Source organism: Ovis aries, chromosome 13 (assembly GCF_016772045.2).
Source record: "Ovis aries strain OAR_USU_Benz2616 breed Rambouillet chromosome 13, ARS-UI_Ramb_v3.0, whole genome shotgun sequence".
Lineage (NCBI taxonomy): Eukaryota > Metazoa > Chordata > Mammalia > Artiodactyla > Bovidae > Ovis > Ovis aries.
In genome coordinates this window covers 60793168-60808614 of record NC_056066.1, presented here as the reverse complement: position 1 = coordinate 60808614, position 15447 = coordinate 60793168, and the positions used below count along the sequence as shown (strand labels likewise).

The following is a 15447-nucleotide window of genomic DNA, read 5'->3' as shown; positions in this document are numbered from 1 at the left end:
AGTGAAAGCATGCCCTGAACACCGAGGACAGTCACGCTCACCTGGGCATGCTTGAAGATGTGCATGATGAAAATGGTGAGGCCCAGGCCGAAGATGTAGGCTGCAAAGCTGGTGTAGAAGTAGGTGTGGGTGTTCTTCTTCAAGCTTCAGCGACAGCATGGGGAGAGAGAGAGGAGGAAGGTGAGACACGAGCACTGCAGAGCCACATGCCCTCTTAGGAGAGGAGCTGGGGAGACCCCGGGATCCGTGTGGGGCTGAGGTGATGGGCTGGGGGGTGTCGAGATGGGCGTGCACTCTGGTTCTGCCCCATCTAAGCATCTCTGGACCAATCACTTTCCTTCTCTCAGCCTCAGCTTAATCATCTGCAAAACAGGAATGCCAAGCGCCATCTCCCTGATGGCTGCTGAAGTATCAAATGCTATAACCGAGAACAGTGGCTATAAAGCTCAGGTCAGCATAAAAATCACCTGGACAGCATGTTAAAAAATAAAGAGCTGTGTGGGAGTTTTGTGGCGGCCTAGCGGTTAGGATTCCAGGCTTTCAATGCCATGGCCTGGGTTTAACCCCTGGTCAAGGAACTGAGATCTCACAAGCTGAGCAGCATGGTCCAAAAAAAAAAAAAACCAAAAAAAAACCCAACACCAAAAAATCCCCCAAAACAGAACAGAGTGCTAGGCCTAGTTCCCAGGGAGTCTAATCTAATAGGTATGGGGATCTGCATTTTGGTATTTGTGTGTATGTGTGTGCTTTATATTTTATCTTTATTTTTGGCTTTTTAAAAATGTGTAGTTGATTTATAATATCATGTTAGTTTCAGGTGTGTAACACTGTGATTCAGATATACATATATTCTTTATTCTCTTATAAGTGATTACAAAGTATTAAGTACAGTTCCTTGTGCTAAAGAGTAGATCCTTGCTGGTTTGGGGCTCATGTTTTGAGGAACACAGATACAGAAACTGTAAAGCTAAGTTCTTACTTTTAAGTGCAGTGGAGCTAATAGTTCAGGAACCCATCATGGATACTAAAAAGATGCTGATTACAAGGATAAAATGCCAGTGGCTTCCTGGGCAATTCACCTAAGATCAGCTTCAGAAGAACTGACCCACAAGCATCCTGGCATTACCATCACTTGACGCCCTTTCACAATGCCAGCTCAGGACCTTTGTGTGTGTCTAGCAGCATCTGTGGAATGAAGGGGGACTGACTCCTTTCCCTTTGCCCTGGCGGCTTCTGAGCTGGGAGCCACAGTCCACTGAGAACAGTCCTGCTGTGCAGCCTGGAGTACAAGAGACTCCCTTTGGGAACGGTGCACAGATTCTGCAACAAGCTCCCAAGGACCTGTAGGACAAGGATTCTTCCTTGGAGGGTGCTGCCAGCTGAACCTGGTTCTCTAGCAAATGGCCTGGAGACTCCTATAGGTTTCTCTTTGTATCACCTCTGAAAACCTAGCCGTGGAGCAGCCAGCACAGATGTGTTTCTCCTTAGAGACCGGCCAGGTCTCTTCCAAAGGCTCCCCAGTGGCCCCACCCAAACCACCCCGAGCGATGTGAGCGGAGGAAAGCTCAGATCTGCATGAAGCCTGGATTTCCATGATGCTGGCAATGGGCTTCTCACTACCACTTTCAACATTATTACTGTTTTTGCAACTACTGGACTTAAGGAGATTAAGAAATAGTCCATAAACCAGCTCAAAATTAAGCATATACACACAGAAAGCCCTCCTCTAGGAAGACAGCGCCACCTGCTGGGGGCAGGCCCAGCTTTGCCCAGGTGCCGTCACCCACCTGAAAAGGTGCGACCTTTTCTGAGTTTCAAGTGGTGGCTCAGCTTGGCCCCCTTCCCTCTCCCTTGTGCTACAAGGGACTGAAGAATGTCTGAGTAAGGAGAGGGTGGGTAGCAGTGAGAGCAGCTGGGATACGGTGACCTGACCCGTGGCTGATGAGTCGGTGGCAATGAGGACTGCACCTGCTGCTGGATGTCCCAGGAGCCACCAAGGCCAGTTGGTCTCAGCATTCCCTCCACACTGTCCCCGTCAGCCCCAGGCAGGAGCGACCACCAACTTCAGGATGAGAACCTTGCCTGGAAAGGTCAGTTTCCTTGCCAAGACCACTCAGTGAGAAAGCACTATGGGTGCCACCAGGACCTTCTGGGATTCCATCTCAGCCTATGAGTCAAACCTTCCCCACCCTCTCCAGGCTCTCTGGGCACTTAGAACCTCAGAATGTACAATGCAGATAAAATCAGAACTGTTCTGGCTGCTGTTGGGTGGAGGGTCTGTGACCTGAGTTACCCTCTTTGGGCTCCTCCAAACTGAGGAACCCCACAGAACCTCCTGCCTGGGTGGGGGAGGGCCTCACTTGTGGAACTTGAGGACTAGGGTTCCTAAGTGGCTTACCTGATGTCGAAACGCAGCAACAAGGCAATGAAGATTCCTGTGGGGAGAAAACCAGGGTTAGATGGAGATAGGGAAGAAGCATACAACTGACAACTGGGTCCCCAGCCTGCTGTTCTCAGCCACAGAGCAATTATTGGGGACACAGTGTGGCTGAGACTGCCAACTCTCAGCAGAAATCCTGTTTCTCTACCTTCAGTCCACCTGGAACAATGGGGGACCCTCACTGGAAGAGGACTAAGTGGCAGAACTGTTCCAGGTAGACTGCTCTGGCCTGGGACCACACTGACGGGCACTTCACAGCACCATCTGTTGTACCACCCTGGGTGCAACCGAACATTTACAGGAGGCCTAAGCACTAGGTGCTGTAGGCAATACAGTGGGGAGCAAAACCTGGGGGCGGGGCATGCTGATCAAACATTAACAAAGACCAGTGCGAGACTGTAACTGTGAAAGGGTGCTCCTGTGTCATGGGAAGGTCTATCATGGGATGAGACCCAGGCTGGGGGTGGTGGCTGGGGAGGAAAGAGGGCCTTTTTGAGAAAGTGACACTTGCCAGGGAGAGGGAAGAGCATGTGCAAAGGTCTTGAGGAAACAGAGCTCAGGAGGTGTGGCAGGACAGGCTGCAGCCCAGAGTAGGAGATGCTGGGGGCTGGATCTGCAATGCAGGGCCCCGTGGGGGAGAGGAGTTGGGTCTTTATTCTAGGAGTAAGGGGACACTTCTGGAAGTGTTCCAAGTGGGAGAATAACATAAAAGATTTTGAAAAAGACCCCTGTGGCAGTTGATTGGTTGGTGGGAGAGCACAGAAGCAGACACTAGGAGGCTCTGCAGGAGCTCAGGTGGGGACAGTGAACTCTGTCCACCCACTGCACTCCTATTTGCATTCTGAAATCTGGCCTAGTCATCCCCAGAAACCTGAGTCCCTGAGACACAGCCACCCAGTCTAGCCTCTGTATGTTGCCCACACACGGCCATCCCTGTGTCTCTCCCTGACTTGTCTTTGGGCTCAGACACAGCAGGGCTGAACCTCATTTGGTTGAGAGCAAGCTCTTAGGAACCAAACATTCTATGTTGATGAGAAGCACTGACTGGCAACATGTGATTCATTTCAAAGAAAAAAATGATTTAGTCCCCAGCGAAGACTACAGCTGGGAGCTGGTGGGTGGTGAGAACAGACAAATGCTGCCTTTCTGGAAACAAAACTAGGAATTTGGTGGCCCCTGGCAGCTGAATTCTATAACTACTCTTCAACTAATCCATGGGTCAGAGCTCCCAAGAGCTTCTTCTACTCATAATACTGCATTTGATCCTTAAAATAACACCCCGCAACCTATTCTTCCTTCAAGATTATCCCTGAGGCTCTGAGAGGATGCAATAACTCATACCAACTGTGACTGTTGGAAGACTTCCGGTACACACAGGGATTTGTGGATATGCAGAGATGTCCTGTGCAGGCCTGGAGCCCAGAACCACCCAACAAGGACACTTGGGGAAGTCTGTGGGTGCCTGGGACAGACCACGCTCTGAAGGGCCAACCAAATGCATTTCTTCATCTCTGATGGGGCTTCTTCCCTGCCTCCCAGCACCACAAGCTATGGGAACACCTGGATTCAAGACCATGACCTCTTAGGCAAGTCTCTCTTAACCTCAGTTTCTTCATCAGCAAAATGGAAATACTCTCTACCTCATCGGGCTGCTAAAGGTAGCAAAGATAATATATGAAAAAACAATGAGCATACTGCTTGGCAAACAACAGGTGCTTGACAAATGATGGCTCTGGGATTATGATCTTACTATTGTTGTTACTGTCATAAAAGCAGTTTTGACAATGTCACCTTTCTTTGCAGTCAGATAGACCTGGTCTGTGGAGAAGGCAATGGCACCCCACTCCAGTACTCTTGCCTGGAAAATCCCATGGACAGGGGGAGCCTGGTGGGCTGCAGTCCATGGGGTCGCTAAGAGATGGACACGACTGAGCAACTTCATTTTCACTTTTCACTTTCATGCATTGGAGAAGGAAATGGCAACCCACTCCAGTATTCTTGCCTGGAGAATCCCAGGGACGGGGGAGCCTGGTGGCCCGCCATCGATGGGGTCGCAGAGAGTCGGACACGACTGAAGCGACTTAGCAGCAGCAGCAGCAGCAGCAGACTTGGTCTAAGTCCTGGCCCTCTTGCTGGCTAGTGTGTGAATTTATGTTAAGTCCCTTCACTTCTGAGCCTCAGGTTGCTCACTGCTATGAGAGAGAAAGCCTCTGCTTCACCACCACACGTACCACAAAAGGAAATTGTCACACAGAAGTGCCTGTACACTCCTGCTCACTAGCAGGATGGCTATTACTTCCTACACTGGAAAACAAACTGGCTTTTAATTTGTTCCAAGCTTTCTTCTTTTAAGCAAACACCAGGAGTGCTTCTAACCCTCTGACTCTGAGCCTCTGTGACTAGGGAGTAAGAAAGCCCTTTGGGTGTGCAGCACCCCTGTCACCGGGCCTAGGTCTTGTAGGCACACGGCATCCAAGTCTCAGCCATTTCAGCTGCCCTGAGAGAGGCAGCTCAACTTTGCCCAGAGTTTCCTGACCGGCAGTTTGGGCTGCAGGCCCGCAGGATGTGTGCCCATGCTCGGGCCCATACACAGGCGCACCTGTGCCCATATCCACAGGCGTCCTGACCAGCCCCCACACACACACAGTGGACTCAGAGGCCAGGCTGTGTGGTCAGGCAGGTGCAGGCCACTGGTCCCTCTGCTAAAACAGCAGACACAGGAGCACAGCTATGCAGCCCGTGTCCACACACAGGGCGTGCTCTCCCTGGTGTCCTCCCCGCACTGGGGAGAGGGGGGCCAAGGAGACTGGCAGTTCTAGCACACCTGTGTCGCCTGTAAACGCTGGGAAGGGTGTGTGTACGCGCAGTGTGAGGGGGTCAGTTTCCTTTAAGACTGCCATTGAATGTGCTTATATTTCAATCTGTCATATACATTTATTTCTACAGCTCTTGAGTAATGTCTGTTCACCCAGCCAAGCTCCATGAAGGCAGTCCTGCTCACCAGCATCCCTCCGAGGTCCAGCCCATATTGGTGCTCCGTGTGTGCTGAGGTGGACCCCCTTCACCAAACCCTGGGCAGGTGGTGATGGGGGAATCGCACAGCCTAACCCCTCCTTCTTCCCTCTCCTGGTGAGAAAGGCTGTGTTTCCTTCTCCATGGAATCCCTCTCCACCCCCTGCACTTTGGCCCCTGCCCTGGCCCCGTCACCTGGAATGACGATGTCTCCGAGTCCCAGCATGGCAAAGTTGTCCGCTTCCAGGCCCTTCTCCAGCAGGTCCTGGGGAAACACCACTGGAGGGGGAGGCAGGGATGTGAGGAGTTGGTGAGAGCCCAGCTCATGCACTCCTAGCCTCCACCTCTGGTGTATGGCACTTACACACCTGCATTGCTGGGTGGGAGGACGGGAATGGGGAGTCGAGAGGATGGTGACGGGCTCAAGGGCGGTGTGTCCATCTGGAATCACAGCTAGTTAGAGCAGGAAGAATCTAGAATTATCTAGGCTCAAGGTTTAATGCCTTTACTGAGCTGTAACTCACATGTCTTACAACTTCAATGCCTCTTAATAGCCAGAACTCTTTGGTTAAGTGGGACTGACCCCAAAGCCTAGCATATAAAAGATGAAAGAGCCCACATGGTGCTGGCATCTAACAGGCTTTCCATCTCACCACAGGAGGTGTGGACAGACCCTTGTTCTGAAGAAGGAAGAGCTTGGGCTACAGGCTTTCTGTATCTGTTGATGATGAGGAGGCTACCTACCTACAAATCCCTTACATACAGCCCCTTACTCAGAAATCCTGCTGGCCAACTTGTTTGGATAAATACAGATTGAGGAAAATGCCTCCCTGTATGTCCAGCTATGGCAAGGGGCAGCTGTAACTGGATTTCATCCAGACAGCCTTGGAGCAGAAGTTCACCAGTTATATGTGGGCTTCAGGGTCAGACTGTGTTGGTCTGAATTCTGGCTCTGCTGTGTGACTGTGCACAGTTCACTTAACTACTCTGGGCCTTAATTGTCTCACCTGTAAAATGGGTATAACCACCGAACTGACCCCATAGTGCTGTGGTGAAGATTAGGTTATTTGAACACACTGTTAACCTTAACTGTTACGTCTTTACTAACCGAGTCCTGCTTCTGTGTGAGGCTGCCCTCCCAGGTGATGAATCAAGCGTGGTATAAGGCTAAGACAGTCAGGACAATCTGGTCTCCGAATTCCTGACTTCCCTTCAGCCATAGGTGGTCATGTGACCCAGCTCTGGCCAATGGCATATAAACAGAGGTAAGATGGGTGGGTTCTGGCCAATATTGTGCTTCCCTAATGAATCGTACAGAGGTCCTTCCCTGTCCACTTTTTCCTGCCTTGAATACACAGTCATAGTGATTTACAGCTCTCCTTGTCTGACCCTCCTAAATCTGCTGTCATTCAATCCTGAGTGGCAGATCTGGAAACCAGGGCCCACAGAGGTGAAGTCTCCCCACTCAGGCCACAGAGCCAGTACATATCAGATCTGGGATTCAAATCCAGGCTTTCTGACTTCACTAACTGTCCACTTAACCACTCTGCTAGACTACTCCTAGCAGTAGAGGGCAACAAGCTTTCTCCCCAAGACAAAACCCCCAATTCCAAACACCAGAAACCAGAGGGGACTGTCATTTCCCTGTCCAGAGTCTTCCAATGGCGCATTCACTGCCCACTGGGCAGCAGCCGGGCTCCCTGCATGCCATCCTCAGCTTCTGGCCTCTTTTTTGCTGCTCCCCTAAAGTCATCATGCTCCCTCTCAGATTTTCTGCTCCCTCCATGCATTCTTCTGCTTGCAGCCCTGGCCTGAAGCTGTTCTCTCTTTCAAATGCCCCTACTGCCATTCATGCTTGCTAAATGCATATTCATTCTTTGGGACTCAGGAAAGCTTTCCTGACCTGCTGGCTGGGTTCATCCATCACAGCATGTGAAGCATAGTTGCTCTTCTGGCTTGGCCAGCATCTGTTCTCTTGGTCTGCACGACTGCCCTCACCTTACACCCTTGGTTCTGGGAGGCTGCCAACTCAAAACACTGCCCCCAAGCACTGGAGAAGGCGGTGACCCTGTCCTCTGTACCACCCCCAATGGGAGAGCCTAGTTCCTGGGCCCGGAGAGGCCCCATCCAAGCCAAAGCTGGGAGGAACTTTCCTCTGGGGTCACTGAGCCGTGACCCTGTGTAGCATCTAGGAGCAGCCGTGTGACTGTGAGCCTCTCTCTGGCTCACAGAGAGGACCCATGTGCAGCTGCGGAGTCAGACCACGAAGAGCGCAGCTGTTGCTCGGCTCTCGGGGCTGGCTCCACCCTGACTGCCCAACAGGATCCCCCTTCCTCCTTTCATCATGTCTGACGGATTCCATCCTCCTCTTTGGGTCTCGCGATGCCAGGGAGTGATTCTTGATTAGTCTAAGGCTTAAACCTCAAGCTCATCATGCTTTTTCTCATCCCCCTCTGATGAGGAACAATGAACTTGGGCCTGTGACCCAATTCTAGACTGTGAAATATGAGAGAGGCTGCAGGGAGATTCAGGGAAAAACATCCCTCTCTGATGAAACGGAGACATAAAGTTCCCCTTCTTTGCCCCTGAACATGCTGAGAATGGTGGGGTGGAGGGCTGACGTGACCCTGGCTCTTGGCGATGCCACTGATGATCATAAACCCAGCTCTAGGTGCTCCGCCACAGGGCTTGTTGCCATGTGAAATGACAACATTTCCAGAGGTCTGTAGGTGAGGTTTCTAATATTTATAACAATGGATACACTGAAATCACAACCAGGGAAGTGTGAGAGGAGTGGGGCAGACACCACCTGCTGGTTATGCGTTACAGGGATCCAGGGAGGGGGCTCCAGGTCTGGACGTGGGAGTGTCCTCCTCTGGAGGCCCCTGCCTGCCCTGCCATGGGCTGTTTTAGACACCGCTCTCTATGACCAGGTGGCCAGAGGATGGCTGTGTGGGAACACAGCCGACAAATCAAAGAGGAGAAGGAAAGCAGGCCCTAGACACCAGGGAACCTGGAGAAGGAACAGCTGAGGGAGGGTATTAACTGAATCAGGGACCACGCGGGAATGGCCGCCAGGGCGGGGCAGACGGGCTCCCGCGGGGGGCGGTCACTTACACTTTATTGGCGCCTCAAAGGACTTCGCCACTGTCACCATCACATTGGTGCCAAATACCTAGAAGGAGAAAAGAGGAGTCTGGAGGGAAGTGCGGGCAGGTGGGAAGCAGTGGCTGTGCTTGGCTTCTCAACGAGGGGCTGCCTGCGACGGGCGGGAGAGGGACAGGGAGCCAAGAAGGGTTCCAGAGCAGATGTAAAGTTGAGATGAGGCGGCCACCGACATGGCCAAATGGACACTTCCTGGAGCTGCTTGTCTGGGCAGCAGAGAGGGGCAATTCCAAGGAGTTAGGAGAGGATCCCTGAGGCCCTGGCTGGGCATCCTGTCAGGTCAGGGCTCTGTCCTTCCTGAGAGAGGAAGTCCTCCAGCACCACTCATTCAGGGGTGCCTCTCAGCACGAGGGTGGCAGGTCCCTTAGCCCAGCACAGTCTCTGTCCTCATGGTCAGTGTCTTGCTTGACAGTGTCCACTCATCTGCTTTAACCACCCCTGCCTCAGCTGTTCTGAGCCTCAACTCGCTTGCTGGAGAGACATGGGATAAGCAATCCCCTGCTGGGCTCACTGTGAGGGAGAGGATGGCTGGCAGGCACAGGGCAAAGAAAGGTGAGCTCTAGGCAAGCGGGGATGGGACTCTGCTCTGTCATCTACTTCACAGTTGAGGGCACTGCCCCAGAAAGGACCTGATCTGGGGCCTTACCTGCAGGTCAAGGTGGCTGCCCTCCACTGGACCTCCTGCACATCCCTGCCCAACTCACCCAGAAGATGTCGTAGATGAAGAGCCCGCCCAGCAGGATGCAGCCGGTGCTGACGTTGTTCAGGTGCAGGAGTTCTACCCCGTTAAGGGAGAAGGCCAGGCCGAAGAGGTTGTTGGCAATCCAGTGCTGGGGGAAGGGGAGAGTGAGGCCACCTCACTGGTCACCACCTTGCGCCTCCAGTGCTCCACCACCCCTCGCAATTGCATAGGCCCTGGCTACTCACCTTCCTCAGCAGGTACCAGACGCCAACGATGCTGCTCAGGCCCAGGCACACCAGGTCCTTGGTGTCAAACTCATAATTGATGATCTCTGGGCAGAGAGGCCGGGTAAGTCCACTCCCCGGGGCGGGGCTGCCCCTCCCACCTGTCAGCCCCTGGACGGAGGAGGGCATGGCTGTGGGCTCCATCAGAGACCCACAGGCTGGGGGTGCTCACTGGAGCCCTCCCCAACCCCAGACTCTCCAATTTCCTAGAGGAGGGAATGGAGGCCCAGAGGGAACCCAGACCTGATGCGGGGTCAGTGGGAGGTGGTCCATGGTGCTGGAAGCCCATGCTCTGCACTAGCAGCTGGGCAACCAGCTGGGGAGGCGGCTCCCTCTCTGAGTTTTAGTTTCCTCATCTGTAACAAGGGGATCACAGGGCTTCCCTGGTGGTCCAGGGGTTAAGACTCCACCCTTCCACTGCAGGGGGCATGGGCTTGATCCCTGGTTGGGGAAGTTCCACATGCCAAGAGGTGCAACCAAAAAAATAAACACAAAACAAAAAAATGGGGATCACAGCACCTCCCTGATAGAATGCCATGGGGAGCAAGTGAGGTGGTCCTTACAAAGCACTCAGCACAGAGCCTGCATACAGTGGGTGCTCAACCAATGCTGCCTGCACTGAGCCCAAGGCCCTTTGCAAGGTCCCAGTTCATTCAGGAATCTTTCTACTCTGCCACCAAAGGAGTCAAGAAGGTTGCTGGGAGCCCTGTGTCACCAGTAGAGGAGGGAGCAGGTGAGAGAGGGAGGCCCGGAGAAGCAGCAGGTGGGAGGCCCTGACTGAGGCTGCTCTGCTGGGGAGCCTGCGGCAGACATCCTGATGTTATCCTCATCCTAATGAGGAGGCTCAGAGAGGTGGTGGAGCCTGCCCAGGGTCACAGAGCGCAGGCTTTCCTTTCAGATTCCAGACTGTAGCAGACTGCCGGTTGGCCCCAATTGTTTGTTCTCCCCTCTGTGGTAACAATACCCTGATGATTTTCAACTGGAAACGAGGCCAACTAGCTCTCAGCCACATTTTCCAGCTTCCCCTGTAGCCAAACGGGCCTGTGGAAAGGCCTCTCTGTCCTTTGGGACAGCCTGCGAAGCGATGGTGTGCTACCCTGGACCCACTGACCTGAGCGTGGCAGAGCACAAGACAGGTGAAACCCCCACGGTCACTGACCGGGCACAGACACCTGCAGATGCACAAAGGAATCATATAAAACCGCTGCTCTGCAGGGACGAGGCAGAACGTGCTGGGCACATCCACAAGTGTGACATTCACAAGCTCAGACTTGTACACGAGAGAGAAATACCTTCCATCTGTCCAAGCTGTTGATAATCCTGTTACAGCAGTCGAACCCACACCCTAGCTAACTCACAGGACCCAGGCTTTCCCCAATTCCCTGTGGCTTTCATTTTTTTCAAAAGCCATGGAACCTCCTTTTCAAATCTTAGCTAGGGAAGTAATCACACTAAAAACAGACATGATAAAAATAGCTTCAGGAGCCAACTGTTTACCGTTTACTGAGCCAGGCGCTGTGCTGAATGCTTTCCACTCATCACTTACTCACAGTCCTAACAACAAGCTTATAAGGGAGGTACTACGTTATGATGCTCATTTTACAGATGAAAAAACAAAGCAAAACCAAAAAAGCCCAACAAACCACTCAAAGCTCACAGAGGTAACAGTGAGCACCCAGTGGCAGAGTGGGGATGTCATCCCAGAGCCCACCTTGCCCATCACTTGCTGTACCAGGGAGTCCCAGTATTGGAGAGACAAAGGGGAGGAGAGGGGAGTGGGAAGACACCCAAGGTACGGCCAAGGCAGGGGACGGCGGCAGCACTGACCTTCCTTGTTCTCCCCAGAGCCCTGTGTGAACAGCAGCTGGTATTGTCGGTTTGGGAAGTTGGCTGGAAAACACTTATTCATGAAAGGGCTGAAAGGAAAGACAAAGCAGGTTGGCAAACAGAGCCCCTGTGGGGGTCCCACAACCCCAGACATCTGTTTACAAGCTGTTACCTCCCAACAACGTCACAGCTGCTCTGAGAGGTAGGTGTTATTGTGCCCATTGTAGAGATGTGAAAACAGAGGCCCTCAGAGGGCAAGTGACTGCCCAGGGCTACATGGGAAGTCAGTATCTTGAGCTGAGACCTGAATCTAGGTCTTTATGATTCCGGCTTCCATGCAGCCTCTTAGTTATTATCCAAGAACCACAAAAGACGCAGACTTTCACCTAAAACAGTTTTTAGGAGAGCAATGGATTCCAAAATCTGGTTTATCCACAATCTATATGAGAGTCCCCTGTCAAGAATGCATATTCTGGCTTAAGCCCGCATAGGGTAAGTCCTCACTCTTCAAGGAGACCCTCTGAGTCTAGGCAGACAGCAGAGCTGAAGTAAGGGGCAGACTAGTAGCCCAGTGAGATCTGACTCTTTAGAGTGAGAATGCCTAGGTCCATATTGCTGAGGAAGCTGGAAGGCCAGCAGCTGAAAGGGGCCCATTAGCCGCAAACGGCCCCAGATAAACCACATCCTCCTTGCCAGCTCCCTGCCCAGCCAGAGGCAGTGGACCCAGACTGGTCCACAGTAAAGCCATGTGCACAAACTGTGGGCAGACTCATAAGGGAAATGAGATGCGCAGCCCCTTCTCCTGGCTCAAGGCAAAGAGGCAGATGGTGAGGTGGCGTGAGTTTTGCTGTTGACTCTAGAAGCAAAAAGGTAAACCCTCTATCCCAATTTCTCAGAATTGTTTATTTCAAGCGCAATCCAGGTGTGTGCAATGTGACAAATCAAAGCTGCAGTGTTCCTTTGCGTTCTGAGGCTACTGGAGACTTCCCATTAAAATGGCTATCTAATTACTCTTTCACAGGTAGCCTCTTGTGTGTGTGCTTGGAACTCAGTGACTCTTTGCGACCCTTTGGACTGTTGCCCCAGGCTCCTCTGTCCATGGGATTTTTCAGGCAAGAATACTGGAGTGGGTTGCCACTTCCTTCTCCAGGGGATCTTCCTGACTCAGGGGTCGAACCCCTCCCCCCCAAAAAACCCTTGTAAGTGTCTGAAACTACTTTAATATGTTTTTTAAACCCTGCAAAAATCTAGCACACTTTAGCAGTTAGCAGACCTGAAGCAAGCCTGAGTTGACTAGTATTCTTCTTGAGGGGATTGTTTTGACCATTTCCTTTAATTATTAGTTTTCCAGAACACTTAGAGATGCTGGCAAGCAGCAATTCCTTCTAGATGATTCCTTAACTATTATATAAACTGTGCCAACACAGATAAAATGGAAACAGTATAAGCTAAGTTACTGTCACCTCTAATTCGAGTAATAACCATGGTGTCAGCTTCGTAATACAAATAAAAGGAATTAAACATGGGAAGAAAAAAGAATGCATATTCCTTGATTCCCTTCCAGATCTATTAAGTCAGATGACCTGATGGTCACCCCACTCCATGATGTGACAGGCCTGGGATTTTTACAAACTCGGCTGGACTTGATGAGTGAGATGAATCACAGCCCCTTGGGCGAGAGCGGGCTCACATTCACTCCTTCCACGGGGCCTATTTGTGGCTCAGGATGGGCTTGGCCTCGTCTCTGGAAGCATTCTGATTACTCAGCATGGTCTACTTCCTGGCCTGGCAGGGAGCAGAGACTTTCTTTTCTGGATCGCCTTTGGAGCACGAACAGAAAACCAGGGCTTTTGGCTCAGCCTGGGTGTGGATACTAAGCAGTATCATGGAGCAGACACAAACCAGGGTGGCCCAGCCCTGACACCTGCTCTGCCACGTGAGGCCCTAGCCTTACTTTAGTGGATCAGTCTCTCTGCTGAATGTGGGGATAATACCACCTGATTCAAAGAGCTGCTGTGAAAGTAGGGGAGAAGGAGAGGGAGAAGTTTAGCCCAGCGCTAGATCCTCAACAGGGGTCATAAATACTCAATGTCTATCATCGCAGGTGGTTGAACTTGAAAGCATTCAGCAATACCAGATCAGACTGATGACTGATGAAGCAGGCAAATTCACAATGGTGCTCCCAGCTAAAGGAAAATGTACCCAGGCCAAGGGGTACCCAGGGCACAGGGTACCCAGGGCACAGAGGTAAAGGCAGGGAAAAGGGAGCTCTCTAAGGTCCCGGAGCGTGGAGGAAGAAAATGTGGATTAAGAACTATCTCTGGGCCTTAGTTTCCACTCGACACACAGCCAATCCCTCCCCGTCTACAGAGCTATGGGATGAATGACGACAAGGCTTTGTGATTATGTAGAGATGACTGATACAAGATGCAACTGGGAGTGGGTTTCCACAAACAGGCTCTGAGCAGGTGGGAGGCAGCAGCTGGGAGGGATGAGGCTGGAAGCCACTCTCAGCTCAGTTTGCTGAATCACGTCTCAGGACCATGAAGCCAGAGGGTGTGTGCAGAGGTAGAGAGAAGGCCTGAGGTGCTAAGCCCTTCACTCCAGCCTGGTGTGCACCTTAGGAGCCCGACAAGCAGAGGGCAAGGGGTTGACAGCATGGACTCTGGAGCCAGGTTTCCTGGATTCAAATCCTGGCCCTGCCATTGAGCTGTGTGACCTTGGCAAAGTTACTTAACTGTTCCCTGCAACTGTCTCCTCATTTGGAACACTGTAACAATACCTTTCTCACTGGATCATTAAGAGGATTAGATGAACGCCTGGCACCCTATAAGCTTAACTGCAGCTTCAACTCCAAGTATGAAGTCTCTAGACAAATGTCTTTGTTATCCCAAGAAGAGGGGCTGCTGGATAATACGGGGCAAGAGACAAGCAACCTGGCTGGTGTGAGCCTGCCTTATGGGCAGGGGTCGTGAGAGGCAGCTGGTAAATGCTTGCTGAACACCTCTGAATGCAGGTTTTTGTAGCAGGCGGAGACTCACTCCTTCCAGCCCTTGATGGCTCACTTCAAGCCTAAAGGTCACTGCTTTCTGCTGGGAAACCACATCCTGCTGCCCTTCTCCCCTGGGGGTGAAAGCAAAGGGCAAATTGGTGTGTGGCCTCTCCCTCCTGGGGTTGCACATCGTGGTCTTAGGGACCTTATCCTCTAAAGGTCAGCTAGGTGGGATATGAGCTCAGAGGTGGTAAAAATAAGCTGCCCGGTTCCCTTGGCAGGAAGGGTACTGGCACAGGCTTGAGTCTTGGTGGCTATAGAGAGTGAAGGCAGGCTGTGGGCCCTCACTTTGCTGTAACACTTCAGGCTGTGGTTTCTTCCCTGGGAGGCTCACGGCAGCTGGGGAAGTGGAAGGAATCCCATAAACGCCGCAGCCTGGACTCCCTGGCTTGGGGCTCAGCCCCCACAGCCTCTCAGCAGACAAACCCCTTCTCTGCCTGTCCTCAGGAAACCACAGACCCATCGGAGAGCGCGTGCCCAGGCCCCATCTTTAAGCTCTCTCTTCTCCTTCATTTTTCCCCAAACTACAAAAAATACCTGGCTGCACAGTTAGACCTGTGCTCAAAACCACTCTGCTCCTGAAGGCTGTGACGCTCTCTGAGCCTCAGTTTTCCTGCCTTGATCCTGCAGTTCTTGTTTGGATCCTGAGGAAGGTCTGACTACGTTTGGGGATACATACAAACAACTAACCAAAATTTTAACAATACTGTAGACTTCTAGGAGAAAATACTTAAGAAAATTCCATTTGATCAAAGGAAGGTAAATTTAATTCTTAGATCAATTATCTAAATAGCACAATTAAATTATGCTCTCCCCCTTTTCTGCTAAAATTATTTTTATCTGATTCAGTTCTTTTCCCTGTACATTTTATAGTAAGGCTTTCTTTCATCCCATTCATCCCAGTTTTTCAGTCCGTATCAATTTCTTTTTCAGAGGATAGCTTGGACCCCAAATGGTGAGTATCCCTTATGCCCATGGCCAATCA

General features: G+C 51.7%; 1 protein-coding gene across 7 annotated transcripts in view; it reads right to left on the bottom strand.

Moving 5' to 3' along the window:
* The window catches only part of HM13 (histocompatibility minor 13), a 38981-nt gene that overhangs the window by 7547 nt on the left and 15987 nt on the right, over window positions 1-15447 (bottom strand). For 4 of the 7 annotated variants that reach the window (XR_003591259.3, XR_006055673.2, XM_027977049.2 and 1 more), the window contains 7 exons: window positions 11411-11499; window positions 9545-9630; window positions 9322-9447; window positions 8570-8627; window positions 5648-5731; window positions 2399-2435; window positions 42-144 (listed from right to left, as the gene is read on the bottom strand). Coding sequence is in view for 3 of the 7 variants with exons in the window: in XM_027977049.2 (XP_027832850.1) it covers window positions 42-144; window positions 2399-2435; window positions 5648-5731; window positions 8570-8627; window positions 9322-9447; window positions 9545-9630; window positions 11411-11499 (583 nt within the window). In the remaining 4 variants the exon portion in view is untranslated. Of the gene's footprint in view, window positions 1-41; window positions 145-2398; window positions 2436-5647; window positions 5732-8569; window positions 8628-9321; window positions 9448-9544; window positions 9685-11410; window positions 11500-15447 lie in introns of all 7 variants that reach the window. The other 3 variants (XR_003591258.3, XR_006055672.2, XM_027977047.2) reach the window with 1 other exon arrangement.